This window comes from Dunckerocampus dactyliophorus, chromosome 1 (assembly GCF_027744805.1).
Source record: "Dunckerocampus dactyliophorus isolate RoL2022-P2 chromosome 1, RoL_Ddac_1.1, whole genome shotgun sequence".
In the NCBI taxonomy this organism is placed as follows: domain Eukaryota; kingdom Metazoa; phylum Chordata; class Actinopteri; order Syngnathiformes; family Syngnathidae; genus Dunckerocampus; species Dunckerocampus dactyliophorus.
The window spans coordinates 16800546-16822887 of record NC_072819.1 but is presented as its reverse complement, the minus strand read 5'-3'; the positions used below and the strand labels follow the sequence as shown (position 1 = coordinate 16822887).

Genomic DNA, 22342 nt, shown 5'->3' with positions numbered 1-22342 from the left:
ATGAGTAGCTGCCATTTTCATTTAGTAAAAGTCTTTTTCTGAAAGTACTCACAAAAAAGGGTTGAAGACCTTAGCTCTAACCCTAGCGTGAACCCAAATTTAACCTCCACCTTTATCAATTAAGGTACAGAAATAAATAAATAATTTACCATGTTGTCCTTGTGTCCATCGTTCATTACTGTTTACATTTGCTTTTTTCGTTGACTTTTTATTTACATTTTTTTCTACTCAATAATGGATCAGCTGTAGATAAATAGATGCTTTATTGCCAAGAGAAATTCACGAGATATACGATGTACCTAAGTACCTATAATACTTTCAAAAAACATTACGGTACAGTACGTGTCATGTTGGTGGGTGGGTGTCTTCGTGGGGTGTGTCACGCCGTGGGGGAAGCCGTCACAGTGACGTCATTGTGGGCAGAGAGGAGGCTGTGGAGGAGCCAACAGAGCAGCAGCGTGTCTATCTCCACCAACATGAAACATGGATGAGGAGGTGGCGGAAAGTTGGGAAGAAGCTGTTGATAACGGGGTAAAACTACTAAAAACACAACATCAATTTGAACACCATTCTCTTAGTCACTTTAGTAAGTTCCAAAAAGATTCATATTCTTAGTGTTCCAAGTCCGGTGGGCCAGCAATGTGGCTCTTGCTAATGCTTTGGCTAATGGGGAAAGTTAGCGAGCTACTAGTAAGTTAGCTCTCGGAATGAACTTGATGACAAGCTACGAATAAGCCTTTTGTACCTCGCCACACCTGGTTCAGTTAACCTATCAGCAAGCGGTAACCTTAACAGCATTTGTGACATGACGCTAACCCGGTGGCGATAAAGTTTCATTTTTGCTTTAGCTAATGTTGCTAATGCTAACATGGGAATATAAGACAAACGCCGGCTCGTGTCGCCTCACTATTTGGTAAACCACTTAATAATATACTCTCTGTTGAAATGGTTGCGAGGAAAAGTCGTGATATAGCAAATTAACGCTATTTTAACTCCCCGTTGTAGTCGGTCGTTTAGCTCACATTTATTCAGCGTGGTGCCGCGACCAACTTTTCCTCAAGTAAATGTGTGTGTGTCTCTCTCATTTCAAACAGTGTTAGGGGTCATTGTTATCCCAACAAGCTGTCCACTATTTAACGACAGTTCTTTGTCACTGAATTAAGTTTGTCGCTCAGGTTAGCTTAGTGCTAGTTGATGATGTCATCAACGCGGCCCGACTAGGAGCCGGAAGCAGCCGTAGCCACAGATGCTAGGTTCATTGTCATTATCATACGCCATACGTTCACTTTTTTATGGCATATATCACATACTTTTTGGAGCTTGGTGCGACTAATGTTAGATAGGTGAACACTTTCATGTCATGACTTGACAGCTGCCCCCCACCATGTAAGCATGTAAAAATAGCATGTAACTCAACCCTGTTTTCCATCCAGTGCCAGACTTGCTCAATACACCACATACACACCACTACTTTTCTTGAAAATCCCCAATGGAGCAATTTGTTTACATTCACACGTTTGCATTTCTCCCGTCCCTCTGCAGGAAATGGAAAAGCGGTTAGAGGAGAAGCTAAAAATCAGCCAGAGAGAAAAGTAAGGATTTTTTATCTATTAAACGTTTGGAGGAAATAGACTCATTTGTAAATGTTTGTTTTGAAAGTTTAAATTGGACCAGCTCACTTTAAGACACATTATTTAACATACACAGTTCCCACAGCTGGCTGAAATGCTTAAAAAAAAGAAACAACCTTGAATTTGTTTTTTGTTGTTTATAAGGTTTGAAAAGCATTTTCAAATGTGACTGCTTAATTTCTATACATAATGATGTTATGTGGTCATTCATATATTCTTACTAGTCATGTTTTATTATTAAATGTAACTCTTTATTTGTATTTATTATATTTCACTACATATTACATACATCATAATTAATATATTTATTACTCTAGTTATGTTGTATTTTTAAGTGTAACTTTTATTATATTGTAATATATAGAATTATTAATATTGATTAATATTATAGTTTACTGATATAGTAGGGTTGTGATGATAACAGAATTTCAGTAGTTGATACCAATACCTGTGAATTTGCATAAGCGGAATAGAAAATTGAAGGATGCATGGATTCTAACCGTCAAGTATCTGAAGGAAAACTGCACTTTAAAAAAATTTTGTCCATCATCCACAATCCTTATGTGAAACATGAACACATCTCTTTTTTTGTGCGTTTTTAAAAGTATAAAAAGTGACAGCTCAGTAGTGCATGTAATGAGATACATCTATGCTGGATTCTAACCGTCAAGTATCTGAAGGAAAACTGCACTTTAAAAAAAATTTTGTCCATCATCCACAATCCTTATGTGAAACATGAACACATCTCTTTTTTTGTGCTTTTTTAAAAGTACAAAAAGTGACAGCTCAGTAGTGCATGTAATGAGATACATCTATGCCATCTACAAAGGCCGCTATTAAAACACCTCCAAAAACCTCCAACAAGGTTTTATGGTTTTATATACATACTGTGACCATGTAGTTATAGGTACATTCATGATAACATGTAATACTTACAGTATTTTGCGTATTTCAGCCATTCTAAGCTTTACCGGAACTTCCTTGCTCGGCGCATTGATTTCACATAGCAACGTCGTAGAAACGAACGCCTACATCTCGTGCTAACTTTTCCAAACTCAGAAATAACAACACGGCAGCAGTGGTGACATCTCGAATATGTAGTCTTACTGTTTGGTAGTGTCTGATGCGTTGTGTGTGCGATGCTGATGCGCTACGGGCGAGTCCTCTGGTGAAGCTAGTCGCTAGTCGGCTAGTAGCTAGCCTGTGTGGTATGGCTAAGTGTGCATAAACCGGTAACGTAGTTCGATCAGCGTAACAATGTTAATAATAATAATAACAATGTCGCTGTAGCGTGGTTAATATACATGTCACATTATATGTAAATGGAGCCTTGTTGGCGCTTTTTGGAGACTTTTTCAGACGACTTTATAGGAGGAATAAGTACAGTCAAACCTGTCTTAGCGGCCACCTTTATAGAACGGCCACCTGCCTATAGCAGCCACTGAAAAATCCCCCACAGCAAATATACATGTTATAGACCCTGTGTATAGCAGTCACCTGTCTAACGCAGCCAGCGGCCACCCATTTTGTCTCCCTTGGTCAATATCTGACTGCATATAGCGGCCAAATTACCAACTCAAGTAGAAGCTTCATGCACGAAAAAGTTTCGTTTTTCAATCAATGAAGCCGTCGTGTGTAGACTTTAATTACTGAGTCCTAGCTCAGTCACAATCATTCACAAGATCCACACAAACTGTCAGTTGTTCAACATAAAAAAGCCGTCTTCTTTTGAGCTTGCTATTTCCTGGTCAAACATGTAACTTTAAGAGCATTTGCACCAAAACATTACCGCAAAGTAGGCTGGGAACAGGACGTGCTCCCAGCGACGCTACAATAAAAAAAAAACATACGCTAGCATGCATGCGGCAGTGGGAGCAAAACTGAGTTCGGTTGTACTTAATTGAAGTATTTTAGAATGTACTCACGTTATTTTTCATCAATCCTCATCCACAAATCCATCAAAGTCCTCATCTTCTGTATTCGACACAAACAAAGCCGTCTTCTTTCCGTTCGCTACTAGTCTGTTAACTTGTCAGTGTTATTCAGCTCCGAAGCAAAGAAGGAAACTTCTCCTGTTTCTTCTGCCAACTTTATTTACTGAACGCGGCCACCAGACAGCAGCTCAGAACACACACACACATCTCTCAGCATCGTCTCTCCTTCCTGCTTGCCCACAAGGCAAAGGTTAAACAAGCCCCACTACATAGCTGTCCAGCCAATGCCTGTAAGAAATGACACCGTTTATTTCCTGGTGTGCACTGGTCAATACTGTAATGCCGCTTGTTGTGGGGAAGGAGAGACTCACGTCGCCGATCCACTTTAATCGCTTTATTAACAGCGGAGAACACTGCAGGACTTTACATCCACGCCAACATAAACACACTTCCCAACTCTCTCGAAACTCACAGCTAGCACTGAGCCTAGTTCTCCTGCTCGGTACGCCCACCGTCATTTCCTGATGAACTAAAGCTGTAAAAAGTAAAATATTAAAAACAAGCGTAAGACATTACTAGCACAGCTTTGTTCTGTGGGTCGTGGATATATTCTATCAGTTATTATTAAGCTTCTAGCTTCCTTTTAGTAAGTAAAAACCTTGGCTATGATTGCACTACGTTGTCATGTAGACCTACAAAGTACACTTGGAAGAAGAAGAGGTGAATAAATGTATTGCAACTGATGTGAAACTGATGAGGGGTAGGATTAAATAAGCTTTGCTTCTTCCTACTCCTTTTTGGACATGCAAAATTGTGAATTGTACTATGTGATGTGCTACTGTTTGATTCATATGCATGTTCAGGATGAATTAAAACCATGTACCATGATAATAACAAGCCTAGTACTGCTGTACAACTTTTATCCGCAGTCCGCAGTGCCCTCTACTGGTCAACGTTATTATTATTATTATTATTTTCCCTTTTTTTTCCTCTACTGGTCAACATTCAAACTGGACGCCAACCTGTCTATAGAGGCCACCTGTCTATAACGGCCACTTTTGCAGACTCCCTCTAGTGGCCGCTATAGACGGGTTTGACTGTATCTTCCATACGTGCAGTAATGAGCTGACTCTTTTTATCTGTTTTTATGCATTTACAGCGCACAGAAAAGAGAACGACATATGCACTCATGTCTCACATAAGGATTGTGGATGATGGGCAAAATAAAAAAATATATAAAAAAAGGGTGTGGTTTTCCTTTAAGGATCATTGTGCTTCCAACATCTTTTTGCACAGAATTCATATTGCAGTACCAGCTGCCAAGAGGTAACTATACATTCAAAAAGGAACAGCATTGGCCTATAACCTGCCAGCATATAAAAACAAACATAAATGTCACATTAAATTTTAACAAGTTTAATCAAATCTTTGTCAATGGTTTGAGAAACTGATTTATTAATTTAAGCTCTCGGCTGACAATTACACTTTGAAACATTATGCTTCATTGTGGTTGTCTACAGAGAGATGACATATAAAACATACATTGTTGGAGTATTGTTCTTTCTATGATGCCATCTTTTACGTTGTGTTTTTGCACCTTGTTCAAGTTGAGACCACACCCCTTGAGTTTGCTGACTGTGTTGTTTCCAGAGAGTCAAGTAACCACCTTTCTTCCCGCTCGCCAATGAGGACGGCCATGGTCATCCAGGACGAATCTCTACCTTCAGCACCTCCTCCACAGATCCGCATCTTGAAGCGGCCAACCAATAACGGCTCGCTGGGCTCGCCCTTGAGCCAGAACCGGCCCACTCCCCAGGTAAAGTCCTTGGCTCAGCGGGAGGCCGAGTACGCCGAAGCCAGGAAGAGGATTTTGGGGAGCGCCTGCCCAGAGGAGACAGCTCAGGACAAGAACAGCATTGAAAGGTATGTGTCCAGTTTACACCTCACACACTCGGCGCTTATTAAGACTGTTGACATAGAAATGATCTGTTCCAGGATCAAACTGTCACCATCAGACAACCTTTATTTTGTGTCATCCTTCGCTACATTGTGGTTCTGACATTGATCACTCGCTCTATTGCATAAAATAATAATAATAATAATGATTGCTCTTTCATGGTTGACTATGGCTCATTATTAGTCAAAAAATACTGAAAGATAAGTTATATGTAGTATTTTCGTCACTAGACATCAGTAATGTTACATTGATGAGACATTAGCTTAGAGTACATTACCTTAGCACTGCATGGAGTCAGTCATGGCTTGTCTGACTTGCTGCAGTGGAAAAAAAGTTCTCCTTCCATTCTATGTGGAAGTGATACGTTTTTGGCATCTTACTTTGTCCTTTTTCCCCACTCCATTTGAAACCCTTTTCCCTAAGGAAAACTGCACTTTTTAAAAAATCATCCACAATTCTTATGTGAAAGATGAGCACAGGTCTTTCCCTTTTCTGTGCGTTCTAAAGGGAGAAAGACAGTTCGCATGAGGGAACTAACAATGCACGTCATGCGACACAACTACTTCAACTATAAAGCCCTCTAAAAAACCTCCAGCAACGATTCATTGTTTTTACAGTATACAGTGGGGCAAAAAGTATTTAGTCAGCCACCAATTGTGCATGTTCTCCCACTGAAAAGATGAGGTCTCCAATTTTCATCATAGGTATACCTCAACTATGAGAGGCAAAATGAAAAAAAAAAATCCAGAAAATCATGTTGTCTCATTTTTAAAGAATTTATTTGCAAATTATGATGGAAAATAAGTATTTGGTCACCTACAAATAAGCACGATTTCTGGTTCTCACAGACCTGTAACTTCTTCTTTAAGAGGCTCCTCTGTCCTCTACTCGTTACCTGTACTAATGGCACATATTTGAAGTCATTATCAGTATAAAAGACACCTGTCCACAAGGAGACTGAATCTGCAATAGGTAAGCAGCTTGGTGTGAAGAAATCAACTGTGGGAGCAATTATTATAAAGTGGAGGACGTACAAGACCACTGATGATGTCCCTCGATTTGGGGCTCCACACAAGATCTCAAAATGATCAGGAGAACGGTGAGCAAAAATCCCAGAACCACATAAGGGGACCTTGTGAATGGCCTGCAGAGAGGTGGGACCAAAGTAAAAGGCTACCATCAGTAACACACTATGCTGCCAGGGACTGAAACCCTGTAGTGCCAGACATGTCCCCCTGCTTAAGCCAGTACATGTCCAGGCTCGTCTGAAGTTTGCTAGAGAGTATTTGAATGATCCAGAAGAGGATTGGGAGAATGTGATATGGTCAGATGAAATCAAAATACAACTTTTTGGTAGAAACTCAACTTATTGTGTTTGGAGGAAAAACAATGCTGAGTTGAATCCAAAGAACACTATACCTACTGTGGGGTGGAAACATCATGCTTTGGGGCTGTTTATCTGCAAAGGGACCAGGACGACTGATCTGTGTAAAGGAAAGAATGAACGGGGCCATGTATCGATTTTGAGTGAAAACCTCATTCCATCAGCAAGGGCATTGAAGATGAAACGTGGCTGGGTCTTTCAGCATGATAATGATCCACACCGCCCGGGCAACGAAGGACTGGCTTCTTAAGAACCATTTGAGGGTCCTGGGGTGGCCTAGCCAGTCTCCAGATCTCAACTCCATAGAAAGTCTTTGGAGGGAGTGGAAAGTCCGTGTTGCCCAGCGACAGCCGCAAAACATCACTGCTCTAGAGGAGATCTGCGCCAAAATACCAGTAACAGTGTGTGAAAACCTTGCGAAGACTTACAGCAAACGTTTGACCTCTGCCATTGCCAACAAAGGGTATATAACAAAGTATTGAGATTAACTTTTCTTATTTTCCACCATCATTTGCAAATAAATTCTTTAAAAATAAGACAATGTGATTTTCTGGATTTTTTTTCTCAATTTGTCTCATAGTTGAGGTATACCTATGATGAAAATTGGAAACCTCACTCATCTTTAATGTGGGAGAACATGCGCAATTGGTGGCTGACTAAATACTTTTTTGCCCCACTGTACATGCTGTGGCCATGCACTAACAGGTACATTCATGATTATATGTAATACTATTTTGCCGTATTTTGATCATTTTAAACATTACCGGAACTTCTTTCCTGGGTAGGCTCTGTGAAATCAATGCACCTATTTACTACCACAGCCAATCAATTTATTAACAGCGCGTTACATGGTACATGCTGCTGTTTATGGCAGGTTAGCACATAGCTAATGCTGCTTGCTAACCCTGTATTATGGCGAAACAAACGAACAGAGCAACAGCGTCTGCAAAAGCGCTGCTTTATAAAACATGCTGCAAAGCCGAAGTACCATGCTAGTTTTCTGAGTGAAAATAGTGGACTGAATGTGTGGCGTAACTGTGAATGTTTTACTGCCCTGCTTTTATTTTGATGGCCGGACATACGGCATATAGGAAGTGTTATGCTGAGCTTGTGTTGCTGAAGGGAACGAAAAGTTGGTTGTGAGTTAATTTTATTTTATTTAAATATAGACAAAAGTAAACATATACAACAAACATGGCATCAATTTCAAGTACATTTTCAGGATGAAATAGTGCCACAACGGGCTGCTTTAAAAGTGAAAGTCAAATAAGGAAATTAAAGTATACCTACCCCTCCAATGAGCTCACCACTCATGGGAGGGGCCAAAGGGGTCGGGTGCAGAGTGAGCTGGGTGACAGCCGAAGGCGGGGACCTTGGCGGTCCAATCCTCAGCTGCAGAAACTAGCTCTAGGGACATGGAATGTCACCTCTCTGGTAGGGAAAGAGCCTGAGCTGGTGCATGAGGTTGAGAAGTTCCGGCTAGATATAGTCGGACTCACCTCAACACACAGCAAGGGCTCTGGAACCAGTCCTCTTGAGAGGGGTTGGACCTTGTTCCACTTTGGCGTTGCCAGCAGTGAGAGGCGACGGGCAGGGGTGGCAATTCTTGTTGCGCCCCGGCTTGTGGCCGGCATGTTGGAGTTTAACCCGGTGAACGAGAGGGTAGTTTCCCTCCGCCTTCGAGTGGGGGGACGGGTCCTGACTGTTGTTTGTGCTTATGCGCCAAACAGCAGTTCAGAATACCCACCTTTTTTGGAGTCTCTAGAGGAAGTACTGGAGAGTGCTCCCTCAGGCGATTCCCTTGTTCTGCTGGGGGACTTCAATGCTCACGTTGGCAGCGACAGTGAGACTTGGAGAGGCGTGATTGGGAGGAACGGCCCCCCTGATCTGAACCCGAGCGGTGCTTTGTTATTGGACTTCTGTGCTCGTCACAGATTGTCGATAACAAACACAATGTTCTAGCATAAGGGTGTCCACGTGCACTTGGCACCAGGACACCCTAGGCCGCACTTCCATGATTCACTTTGTGGTCGTATCATCGGACTTGTGGCCATATGTTTTGGACACTCGGGTGAAGAGAGGGGCAGAGCTGTCAACTGATCACCACCTGGTGGTAAGTTGGCTCCGATGGTGGGGGAGGATGCCGGTCAGACCTGGCAGGCCCAAACGTATTGTGAGGGTCTGCTGGGAACGACTGGCAGAGTCCCCTGTCAGAAGGAGTTTCAACTCCCACCTCCGGGAGAGCTTCGACCATGTTCCGAGGGAGGTGGCGGACATTGAGTCTGAATGGGCCATGTTCCGTGCCTCTATTGTCGAGGCAGCTGATTGGAGCTGTGGCCGTAAGGTGGTTGGTACCTGCCGTGGCAGTAATCCCAGAACCCGTTGGTGGACACCAGTGGTGAGGGATGCCGTCAAGATGAAGAAGGAGTCCTATCGGGCCTTTTTGGCTCATGGGACTCCGGAAGCAGCTGACAGGTATCGGCAGGCCAAGCGGTCTGCGGCTCTGGCAGTCGCTGAGGCAATAACTCAGACATGGGAGGAGTTCGGAGAAGCCATGGAGAACGACTTCCGGACGGCTTTGAAGAGATTCTGGACCACCATTCGGCGTCTCAGGAGGGGGAAGCAGTGCACAGTCAACACCGTGTATGGTGGGGATGGTGTGCTGCTGACCTCAACTTGGGATGTTGTGGATCGGTAGAAAGAATACTTCGAAGTCCTCCTCAATCCCACCGACACGTCTTCCTACGAGGAAGCAGAGCCTGGGGACTCCACGGTGGGCTCTCCTATCTCTGGGGCTGAGGTTGCTGAGGTTGTCAAAAAGCTCCTCGGTGGCAGGGCCCCGGGGGTGGATGAGATCCGCCCGTAGTTCCTTAAGGCCATGGATGCTGTAGGCATGTCTTGGTTGACACGACTCTGCAGCATAGCGTGGACATTGGGGCAGTGCCTCTGGATTGGCAGACCGGGGTGGTGGTTCCCCTTTTTAAGAAGGGGGACCGGAGGGTGTGTTCCAACTATCGTGGAATCACACTTCTCAGCCTCCCTGGTAAGGTCTATTCAGGGGTTCTGCAGAGGAGGATCCGCCGGATAGTTGAATCTCGGATTCAGGAGGAGCAGTGTGGTTTTCGTCCTGGTCGTGGAACTGTGGACCAGCTCTACACTCTCAGCAGGGTCCTTGAGGGTGCATGGGAGTTTGCCCAACCAGTCTACATGTGTTTTTTGGACTTGGAGAAGGCATTCGACCGTGTTCCTCGAGGAATTTTGTGGGGAGTACTCCGGGAGTATGGGGTATCGGACCAGCTAATTCAAGCTGTTCGTTCCCTGTATGACCGGTGTCAGAGTTTGGTTCGCATTGCCGGCAGTAAGTCGGACCCGTTTCCAGTGAAGGTTGGACTCCGCCAGGGCTGCCCTTTGTCACCAATTCTGTTCATTATTTTTATGGACAGAATTTCTAGGCACAGCCAGGGCGTCGAGGGGTTCCGGTTTGGTGGCTGCAGGATTGAGTCTCTGCTTTTTGCAGATGATGTGGTCCTGCTGGCTTCATCAAGCCGTGAATTTCAACTTTCACTGGATCGGTTCGCAGCCGAGTGCGAAGCGGCCGGGATGAGAATCAGCACCTCCAAGTCCGAGTCCATGGTTCTCGCCCGGAAAAGGGTGGAATGCCATCTCCAGGTCGGGGATGAGATCCTGCCCCAAGTGGAAGAGTTTAGGTACCTTGGGGTCTTATTCACGAGTGAGGGAAGGATGGAACGCGAGATCGATAAGCGAATTGGTGCGGCGTCTGCAGTGATGCGGACTCTACATCGGTCTGTTGTGGTGAAGAGAGCTAAGCCAAAAGGCAAAGCTCTCAATTTACTGGTCGATCTACGTTCCTACCCTCACCTATGGTCATGAGCTTTGGGTAATGACCGAAAGGACAAGATCGCGGGTACAAGCGGCCGAAATGAGTTTTCTCCGTAGGGTGGCTGGGCTCTCCCTTAGCGATAGGGTGAGAAGCACTGTCATCTGGGAGAGACTCGGAGTAGAACCGCTGCTCCTCCGCATTGAGAGGAGCCAGATGAGGTGGCTTGGGCATCTGGTCAGGATGCCTCCCGGACGCCTCCCTGGGGAGGTGTTCAGGGCAAGTCCGACCGGTAAAAGGCCTCGGGGAAGACCCAGGACACGTTGGAGAGACTATGTTTCCCAACTGGCCTGGGAACACCTCGGGATCCGCCGGGAGGAGCTGGACGAAGTGGCCGGGGAGAGGAAAATCTGGGCCTCCCTGCTTAGGCTGTTGCCCCCGCGACCCGATCTCGGATAAGCGGTAGAAGATGGATGGATGGATGGAAGTATACCTATTTAACAATAGAAATGGTAAACAAGATAATAAAGTGAAAATAAAATAGTAAACTAGGGATTTTCTCCAAGACTCAGATGGTTAATTGTATGAGACCATGGCTTATTTTGTCTGAGATATAGAATAAAGAAAGCTACATTGTGGAATCCTCCTTGCCGTGTGTTCGAAACCACTCAAACTAAATCAGAAGTTCTCCGTTCTCAGGTTTTGAACAAACTCAGGTTTTGCGATACTACAGTGTGCACATCTGATGCCGCTCACAGAGGTCCAAGGAATGCTCAGGTTGTTTTTGTGTATGCTCAGATACTTGAAAAATTTGAGGAAACATTGGTGGCCACTGCCGACACAGCAGTCCGGGCACAATGAGGCGTGACTACCGCTGTAGCTACGGAGCCAAATATCTATTGTCCAACATGAAACTAACTTCTCCACGGTACACCGCGGACATGTGGCATGGTGGTGTTGCGCTTTCTTTTTTCTCTTTCTTGCGGGTGGCGGGAGTCGAGTGGCAACCAGCTTTGAGGCGCATTGCCGCACCTACCATGTTGGAGTGTGGCCCAGGGTTAACGTTATACAGCAACCGGATCGGCCTGATCCCTAGTTGTAACCCTTTAAAGGCAATATGTTTATACAGCTCCACTGGTAATGTTTTTGTAACCTAAAACAAGAAAACAGTTTAAAATGTTTTTATTTCCATACACACCGTTATCCAACATGAATAGCAACACATGCTTAGAATTTAAGTAGCAAGGCCCCCTAGCAGAAAATATTAAAAGGCGAGAAATGTTGCTGCATGCTCTTAAACGGGGAAAAAAGTACTGCCATCTTCTGAACAAATATAAAAATGAAAATGGAAAGCCAGTTGTACAGACAGAAATGTTAAAGGACTATATTAGTTTGTTATGATAAATATGCCATAAAATGGCATTTTCAATGAGACATTTTTGGTCACAAGCAACAAATGTTCCTCTTTTTGTATAACGTTGACATTTTAGGCTAATTTATGGAACAAAGATGACAATTGTAAAATGGTGTAAAATGAATATTCTGTGGCAAATACCACCTACATTCATGCACCCCAGCCATTGAATGAAAGTGCATGACAAGAAGGATCTCTTAAGGCAGAAACACACACACAGTCATAAACACATTCACAGTCCCGTACCCCTTCAGACATCTGAAAAGAAGTCATGTACCCGGTGCCCCAGAACCTTTGCACAATCCTCCAGGACAAAAACCCTACCGTTTTCAGCAGTTAGCCAAACAACAGAATAGGCAACACAAAGCCACAAGGTGCCAGTCAGCAAGTTACACATAATATTCGTCAATGCAAGAAGAGGAAGGGAACTGACATGTAATGCATGTGCTCACCACCAGAGGGTAGCCTTTACCAATGTATTGTTTGTGGCTGCTGAACCCGACGCTGACCACATACTGTATATACTAAAACCAATTACAACATAACCGGCATTAAAATCTGCAAAGACTTATAATCATCTCATCTTAGACAAGAAATTGAGGCAAAACATTTGCTTTTACACTCTACAAAATCTGAACTGATGCAAAAAATTGCTGCACAAAAGGGAAGCAACTGTACAATGTAACTAAACAATGAGACACAACATCATACAATTACACTAGGTCCCCAACTTACGAACACAATTGGTTCCAGACAACCGTTCGCAAGTCGATTTGTTCGTAAGTCCAACAAAAGGTAATATTACCAATGATATAGGTACTACATGTACGTGTATACATATACAGTATATGCGTATGTATGTAAATATGAATTTGGATGCAGTAGTAATATGAAACGGGGATACTTAATGAAAAAAAAAACAATAATAAAAATGATATAATAATATGTAATGATAAATGTTATTTACCTTTGAAGAGGAGTGGTCGAGCATACGTCGTTGTGGAGGAGGAGGAGTTATTGAAAAAAAGGCCAAAGCGTTGTCGTGGTTAGACTCTTCTAAAAGAGGTAGTGTTCTGTGGGTGGTGTAGAATTAAGCAGGCCTATTAACTCTTCATAAACTTTAATCACAAGCTCTGTCCGGGTTGCATCGTACAGCTACAATTTAGCTTTCCATATCTCCTTTACACTCTCTCCCCACCTTCTTCCTCTACCTGTTGGTCCCATTAGCAGTGTCACAGTGCCCTCTACTGGTCAAGCATGTAGCAGTATAAATATTGAGTTACTACAAGGCAAAGTACATGAAAATATAGACCAGTCAGCGTGCGTTCATATCTCTGAATGTTCGCGAGTCGGATGTTCGTAAGTAGAGATCCCAGTGTGTATTTGTATATTCACTATTGTGTTTGTACATACGCCTTTTAAGTAGCGCTGGGCAATATGCCAATATTTTTAAAATAAAAGGTATTTACTTTAAGCACAATATTCAAACCAACCATATTGTTGATATCGATAGACTGGATTTGTGCTCTCTCACTCATCCCTGCATGCAGGAGGAGGGGCGGAGCAGAAGCCCGACGGCTCCAGTCGAAGCGACAGCTAGGAATAAACGGTAGCTCAGTAATGTGGAGGTACATCGAATTCAGAGCATTAAAAAAATCTTTTTCACCACCTTAAAACGTGGCCCAAACTCCAATATGAGGAATGTGTGAAGTTGCATGAAAGGAAAAGCAAAGTGGTGTGCTGTTATAAAGACGTGTCCTATATGGTCCCCGTTGCAACAACAATGGAAAAAGCGGCTTTAAAAACCTGCTGAAAACAATGAACTCGCAATGTTCAGCCAGGTTCGCAGTCACAATATAGCACAAGCTCTACCACAAATTAGGGATGTCCTGATCCACATTTTTTGTCTTTCAATCCAATCCAAATTTTTTTTATAGTCTATCCAATCCCGTACTGATTGTTTTTTTTTTTTTTTTTAATAATAATATGCGTTTGTTACAAACGTGAATTGTGGAATTGAATATGGTGAAAATACTGTAGCCCTTCGAAGCATTAAAAATAATGCAACCAAAGTATTGTCGAATTTACTTTTTTATTACACAGCATGACCAACAATATTGTATGGCTTATGTAACAAACCTGAGAGTCAGGTCCCTAATCTAACAAAAGTCCACCCAATAAAAGATAGAATTAGAAAAAAGGGGCGTGCAAAAAACATCTGATCATTTGACATGGTTATAGATCAATTTGTGGTGTGATTTAGATTATATGACTTTTTTTAACACCTCTCTTAGTGCTCTATGAAATCAGTTTTGTTTTTTCCCCAAATTCCTTTTTTCCCCGTTTTCATTTTTTTAGAATTCTGTTTTTTACCTTTTCCATTTATTTTACCAGCATAGTGTGTACTATTTGGGTTAGTGAATAAAATGCCAAAATCCTTCCATTTATTGATGCAATGCATCATTGGCCCATTTTCTCCAGTCATTGAGAAATGGATGTAGCTTAGCTAACTTTTCTAATGGGATGTCATACTACCACTGTAGCTACGGAGCCGAATATCCAACATGAACATGAACTTGCAGATACGTCTGCATGGTGGTGTTGCGTTTTCTTCTTCTTGCGCGTGGCGTGAATGGAGTGGCAACCAGCTTTGGAGGTGCATTACTGCACCTACCACGTTGGAGTGTGGCTGAGTTACGAGCGTGATACGGCAACCGGATCGGCCCGATCTCATGGCGGAAGCCAATATTATCCGATCTTCACAAATACAGCGAATCGGCAGCTGATCCTGATCCTGAAGATTAGATCGGGACATCCCTACCACAAATGTACAAGGAGGTCAGACAGACAGTTGCTAAGCCTGATGCAATTGACAGGTTGGTGTTCCTGGCAAAAAATAAGGACATGCTTGTGTCTTCTAAAAATGTTTACCTAAAAAATACTACTGTTCAATTGAAAGTATTTTTAAGTTGCTCACATTTTAAAATTTCCTTTTAAACCAGGCCCTCCATCATATTTTGTTCATTTATTAGCTATGCTCTAATCTAAAGGTTTATTATCATAAAGATCTTTCTTAATCAGCTTTAAAATAAAAAAAAAAAAACATGCTCATGTTAAGTATTTATTTGAATAAAACAACTTGACTCGCATATTTGGTTTGGATTTTGTGTAAACTCACTTTGCTTGAAAAATATCTGGATATATATTGTATATCGATATTAAAACATAAATATATGTGATTGATGTGACTTTTGGTCCGTATGGCCCAGCCCTACTTTTGAGTATGAAGTATGCTGAATTTAGTGGTGTTGGTAAAGTGTCTTTCAAAGACGACACCGTAAGTCAGACCGTTACGCTCTGATGTTGGGTATACCTGTATATACACATTGACCTCCACTGGTAACCAATGGGTTATCGTTGTGAGTGCCTTCTCGCTGACCCTCAAGCGGCACAGTATTAATTTTAAAGTAAAGGAGATGTCAGTAGATGAGAATTTAGCCATAAATTAGCCGCTGCACACCTGTGTAAGCTGCTGGGTTCAAGGTTTAAGTAAAAGTAGTGGCTTATATACAATAAATTACGGTAAAAAAATATTCACATTTGAGAGACTGAAGTCACAGGATATTTACATTTTTAAATAAAAAACGATTAACAAGCAGTTTTTGATTTTTATTTACGCACCCCACTTTGGGAATCTAAGTCACACAGAATGTTTGTGTTTTTCCACCAGGCCCGCTCGCAACAGCTCTACGTCACCTTCAGACGGGGACAGCAGGTCCAGCAACCACACAGTCAGACAGCCAAACAGTCCCGACGGCACCCGAGGCTTCCGACAGCACAGATAAGTCGGACCTGGTCGGGCCAAACCAACACTAAGCTCCAGACCTCCTTCCAGACTCCAGAAGGAAGTAATCTGATCGGGCCTCTGCTCTCCCACCGTGACACTGTGACTATGTGGACTCACTGTGATGATCCCTTTAACAGGAAAACGCCTCACTCAGCCTCTAAGCCCAGCCCACCACCCGCCCGTCAAGCAGGTGGAAGCAAAGACTAGCAAAGAGGAGGAGTGTGGGGGCCATAGCAAAACAAGACCTCCCCCCAGCAATAATAGTCAAGACGTCACTTTTTTTTATTTGTGCTTTTTAACCTTTTTTTTTTAGACTTCTACGAGGGAAGCTGTTATTTGAGATGAATGAACTCCAGGGGCAGTGTTTTGTTGTGAGTCCACTTGATGACCTACGAGGACACCTTTCAACTATTTGGTTTGTTAGCGTCCTTCATCAGCAAATAATGGGGTGGTTGGAACTGGAACTAATCAGTGTTTCAACAGTCACTTATATTGCAAACATTGATACCAAATCAAAGGAGAAGGTGGGCCGTGCACCCTCTGAATCATGTACTACTTGTACAAGCTGACCAACTGCAGCCTTTGCTGCAACGCAAGGTTAGATTGTTTTGAAGGTGCACTCGTGAGCCCTGCCTGTACTGTTTAAATCTGCAAAACAGCCATCGTTGTCGCTAAGCCAGCACATTTGTTGCTTTTAACTTAGGTTATTTTCTTTTGACTTCCATTAATGTCCTTGGACTATCAAGTGTCTCCACTGCCTTTTTAAACTTACTTGACAGCAATGTCAGCAGTATTTTTAATCAAAGAACAAAGTTTACCCCTCCAAGTTATTTTGTACATAAGGACTTTCTTCATTGATATTCAAAGCTTTTATGGTGTGAATTTTCCAGCTATGCTTTTAGCGTCTCCAGATGGACAGAATGAACTGGGAATGTGATTGTATTCTTATTCTTGCTCCCTAAACACAGCACAGGAGCATTTACGCGTCCTAGTATGAACTCAAATCCAACATCGCCGCCGCTGTCGGAAATGTTTACGTCACTCCTTGTGCAATACTTTACTGCTGGAATTAAGAAAGGACAAGAAGTCAGTCAAGGAATGTTGTGTCCATTTCACCATCCTACCTTTTTGACGACAGATTTCAAGAAAGCCATATGAGTTAGTTCTGTGGTATACAGGATGTACGCACCTGTATTGCTTATTTCCTTCCTGGCGCTGAAATATAAGGCTTGCAGGACTCAAACTGCCTAAGATTTAATAAAAATGATTTGCTGAAATAAAAATTGTGAATATGAATGTGTGTATGAATCGCTCAGCCTTCCACGGCATACCCCTGATTAAGGGTAGGAAAGAAGGGGCTGGGTTCAAAACTTCTTTAGGGTTGTCAGGTGGGTGCCCTCCTTCATTGGTGTTTTCATGATAGGCCCATGACACCTCCAGAGAGTTCATCAGCAACACCTGGCATCCCAGGTGTGTCCCCCTCTGCTTTGAGCCCAGCAAGGGTCCTTGCGCTTGATCCATAGCCACTGGCTGCTTCTTTCGGTCACTTCGGAGACTGATCTTATTGTCTGTCGCAGAGCCAAGGTCTTTCATAAGCCTGATGGTAGAGGAAGCCACAAAACCTCTGCATCAGGGGTGTCCAAAGTGCGGCCTGGGGGCCCGCCACTGCACTATTCTAAAAGTACGATTAAGCGATACATTTTTTTTAAAAACAACAAAAATTGAAAAAAATCCAGTAATTTTACAAGAATAACAAAAAAATATTAAGGGAGTAAAGTCATTATTTTAACTGAAGAAAATAGCATAAAGTTGAAATATTATAGGAAAAAAGTTGTAGTATAAGAAACAAACCAAACAAAGAATTAAGTTGAAATTTTAGGAACATCAGGTTGGGTGAATGCAATAATGTTATGATAAAGTCTAAATATTATGAGAATAAGCCATACTAGTATGAGAAAAAAACGTAAAAGAACGTTGAAATATTTGTAAAAAAAAAAAAAGTAATGTAAGGAGAAACAGTTCATAATATTAATAATAGTATGCTTTGTCACTGATAAAATGAATATATTTTATATGTGTAAATATATATATATATACACACACACATACACATACATGATATTAAATATTTTGTTTGGGATGGTTTAAAAAAGAAAAAATAAAAAAGTCAAACCGGCCCCCGCATCTTTTGATTTTTCAGTATGCGGCCCTTAATCTAAATAGTTTGGACACCCCTGCTCTGCATCCTTCAGCTGCATGGACCTTGGCCTTCCATCCTTGTTGTGCATCTGCTGCCAGATCTGTATAGCACAGTTCCTTTCGTTCGTAAGCCTCTTCAGTGGAATCCTCCAATGGGACCGTGAGCTCTATGATGTAGACCACCTTTAGTGAAGGGGACCATAGCACCATGTCTGGCATGAGGGTGGTTGCAATCTATGGGGGAAAGATTAGTTGCTTCCCAATATCAACTCGCATCTTCCCATCCCGGGCCATGGCTAGCTGTCCAGTTTCTGGTTTGGTAGATGGGTGGTTAGGCTGTTTCTGTCCCTCTCCAATCAATGTTGACACAGAGATGGAATTGGCAGCTCTCAAGAGCTCTCAAAGGAGTTGGTGTCCCTCTTGCTCTCAAGGGCTGCTGCCAGACTCTTGAGGACCTGAGGCCTTGTGTGAGGCTGGTCCTACAACTCATCAAGATGCGTTTGAGAGTCGTTGAATTTGGGCAGAGGGCGCAGGTTGGGTCGTCGCCATACCACTGGTGAAGGTTTTTTGAGGATGGGAGCACATCATATGTAGCTCTTATGATGAAACTGATGTTTCTTGCTTCCATTTCCCAGAGCTACCTCCAGGTGAGCTTTCTCCTCTCTACACCTTCCCACCTCATCCACTGTCCCTGCTTGGCAACAGAGACAGCCTTTGCACTTCTTTCAGCCTCCACCTGACGGCGCACCTTCTACCACCAATTTCCTCCTCTGTGAGGCTGAAGCTTTGTGCCAAGTTGGTTTATTCACTGCAACGCCAAATCTTCCTCTTCCCAGCTGGACATGTCCCACGATGTCGTGCCTCAGGGCTGACGTAGCATGCTGTACTGCATCGGATGGTGTACATTTCCTTCCTGTTAACAGAGGTGGTGCAGCATTGCTGACACTCTGATCTCTGGAGTCCTTCAGTGTCATCTGTAGTTTCAATTTAGAGCACTTGTATTCTTCAGTGAGGCTTGTGATAGGAAGTTCAAGGACTCCTTTGCCATAGATGCTGATGTTGGTCAGACAACGTGGGACCCCAAGCCACTGCTCCATCTTTTCCACTGTTCTTATCGGGACCTCGTAGATCGTGAGTGGCCACATTACCCTAGGGAGAAGTCCAAATTGTAGGCACCAGAGTTTGAGCTTCCCTAGCAGCATTGTCTTGTTGATGGTGTCCAGACTGGTGGTGATGTTGTGCCTTAGTACCTGTACTTGGTCTTCGTCCCTGAGGCTTGCATTGTACCATCTGCCCAGGCTTTTGACGGGTTGCTCTGACACCATCGGAATTAGGTTGTCACCAATTATATACACCAATGTGTATATTATTTGCAAAGCTCTGTTCTAGGATCTTAAAAGGAGGTAAAAGTTTCATCAAAATTGTGAATTTCTTGTGTAAAAAAAAAACAAAAAAAAAAACACGAAAAGCACGCACACGACACATTAGGAGCTGATGTCTTTAGCGTCCATGTTCCATTCACACTGCTAACTAAACAGCACAAGCGGCATCACATTGAGCTTCAATTTTAAGACTTGACATGAATGCTTCTGGACCAAATTACACTGAAATCAAGACACGACTTTACAGAACATTAAGCACAGTGTAAAAGATAACCCGTTTAGAATATTGTTAAAAGCCACACGGTGACACATCAAGTCAAATGTATATTTTCCACAGAGACAAAATATGGCATTAGGACCATGCAAATAGAGGTGAGCAGTAATGAGACATAAAAGCACCATCAACTTTGTAAAACATGATCCAAAGAAAGAAGACTAAAAACTGTTTGCCCTTCTGTTGCCCCACGTTTATTTTATCAGTTAGTAATAAATGTGCACATTGTTGCTGTTGCTACCACTGAGGCCTTTCAGAAGATATTGACCGCTAAGGGTATAGAGCCACTGCAGTTATTTTATAGACATTATATTTTCTGAAAATAGCAGCCAACCACATAAATTTCAATTCCAGAATAAAGAACCCCATAATAGCTTTGTGTCCTGTGTTAATAAGAACATGTTTGACAGGCAACACATTTTTACTGGATTTAATTTTTGCTCTTATTTACTGTATATTTTTCAATTCCAATTTAATTTACACAGTGATTAAAAATGAACTATTTTAAAATACTTTATTTGTTGCAATTTTTTTCTCAAATTTATGGCTTGACTGTGTATTTGTGTGTGTGTGTGTGTGTGTGTGTGATGCAGGAGCACTTTGTTTATTGACCCACAAATTGACACTAAACTGTATTATTGTACATCGATTGTCTCAGTGGGTGTTGACTGTCGGAACGAAGGCGGGTCAGGCAGATATGTTTGAGGTCAGCAAGTTCTTTTTGTTGCTACCACTTTCAAACCAATTTGGACATGCTGGCTTGTTTATGGGCTCACCTTGCTCATTCGGTTTGAAGCCAGGATATTCCCACACGGGGGCTGTGGCATTTGGTTTTGAAAGCACCTTTTTCCCTCCTAATTTCTACTACATTACCTTGCATTGCTCCTCATGTGGGTACCCTCTTCTGGTGTGTGTATGTGCAAAATGATCAAGTTGATTTTCATTTTTTTCTGAGCGGGAACTCTCATCACATTTTTGTCTCACGAGATCTTATGACACCCATAATATACACACACATATACACACACACACACACACAAATGTATTGTATGACATTTTTACTCAAATGTAGTGTATTACATTTGGTGTTTATCTTTTTATAGCTCAAATTTGATTTATTATCTATTCTTTTCCTATATAAAACTTTTCCTCAAATGTAAGGATATATATATATATATATATGCAATTTTAACCAAAATTTTGTAAGTATATTTTGTACTCTGACTTTGTGTTTAAATTTTTATAGCTCAGATTTTTTTGCCCATATATATAAATGCAGTTTTTACTCAAATCTCGTGTATCTATTTTTATGTGTGTCTTTTTTTTTTCAGATTTTGTGCAGATATAAAGCTCAGAATGTGTGGGGTTTGAAATGAAATGAAATCTGGGTCAGTGATCCCTTTGGCATTAAGCTATAATTTGACACATGCGATACCGACACCTACAGTACATAAAGGGAACAACAACAACAACAACAACAACAACTCCCAGTGACAGCACATCAATTGTTTGCTTTGGCTTTCTTTGGAATTTCAAAGAGTACTTATGAAATAGTAGTGTATGCTCTTCTAATTAAAGTCTTCAGTGAGTTTTGTGCTAAAAAGGAGCCAGATGCTATCTTACGGTGACGGTGGCTGTGTGCACCGAGGCGTACAGTGTCTGATTGAGGGGCGGCCATGATGGCGCATGGGGGTGGCAGAGGAGTGAGTGGAGGCGTTTGTACTGTTTCTTGGTGGAACGCCTCGGACACAGCCAGCGAAGACAGTTGAGGATGCCCACGTCGATCAGCATCTGCACACCAAAGCACATTGTAACGCTTGTGTTTTATTGACAAAAACAACATAGACAATTTGTCGTCAGCTAATATACAAAGCTACTTTGTAATATTCAAATACTGTAGGTGTAAGCAGGCTTCTATTAGGGGTAAGGCGTTCATTAGTAGAGCAGGCCGCTACAGTATTTGTACAAATGCGTTTTATTAATATTTCATTATTTTACACTACTAATATTCATTATATATTATCCTACTAATCGTTTAAATACTGTGCCACTCGCGAGTCAGTGAGGAAACGGTAGGTCTTTCTTTGGCAGGAGCCAATCACGAGTGAACTCATGACGAGCTTGTCAATCCATTGGAAATCGCAGGAGGTCATTACTCAAGATAAAAGTCTGACTCAGTGTGTCATCTTACAAAGAACGCAAAACTCATCACACAGTCACTTAACACTCAAAAGCTACGTAAGAAATTTACAAGGCAAGTACCACTACGCGTTTAAAATAAAAAAGTTATTTTAACTTCATCCCATAATGCATTTCGTCCCAGCAAAGCATTTCATTGCTGCAATGCTGCTTCTGTCCACCAGAGAGAGCCCAGAGGGAAGCTGACATCATTGCAGTGTATTGGTACTTGCCTTGTATATTCCTTACCAGCTTTTGTGTGTTAAGTTACTGTGTGATGATTTTAGTGTTATTTAGTGACCTG

General features: G+C 42.3%; 2 protein-coding genes across 6 annotated transcripts in view; one reads left to right on the top strand and one right to left on the bottom strand.

The window, feature by feature from the left end:
* The first annotated feature begins 412 nt into the window (after positions 1-412).
* LOC129180863 (SUZ domain-containing protein 1-like) lies at positions 413-18441 on the top strand. Its single transcript, XM_054775157.1, has 4 exons — positions 413-531; positions 1543-1592; positions 5216-5488; positions 15889-18441. Exons 1-4 carry the CDS (start codon positions 484-486, stop codon positions 16001-16003), a joined length of 486 nt encoding a protein of 161 aa, XP_054631132.1. The 5' UTR covers positions 413-483; the 3' UTR covers positions 16004-18441.
* Positions 18442-19180: 739 nt separating this feature from the next.
* The window catches only part of atp13a2 (ATPase cation transporting 13A2), a 41795-nt gene continuing 38633 nt past the window's right edge, over positions 19181-22342 (bottom strand). For all 5 annotated transcript variants that reach the window (XM_054775152.1, XM_054775156.1, XM_054775155.1 and 2 more), the window contains one exon: positions 19181-21651. In XM_054775152.1, coding sequence (XP_054631127.1) covers positions 21475-21651 — 177 coding nt within the window. In that variant the 3' untranslated portion in view covers positions 19181-21474. The remainder of the gene's footprint in view (positions 21652-22342) is intronic.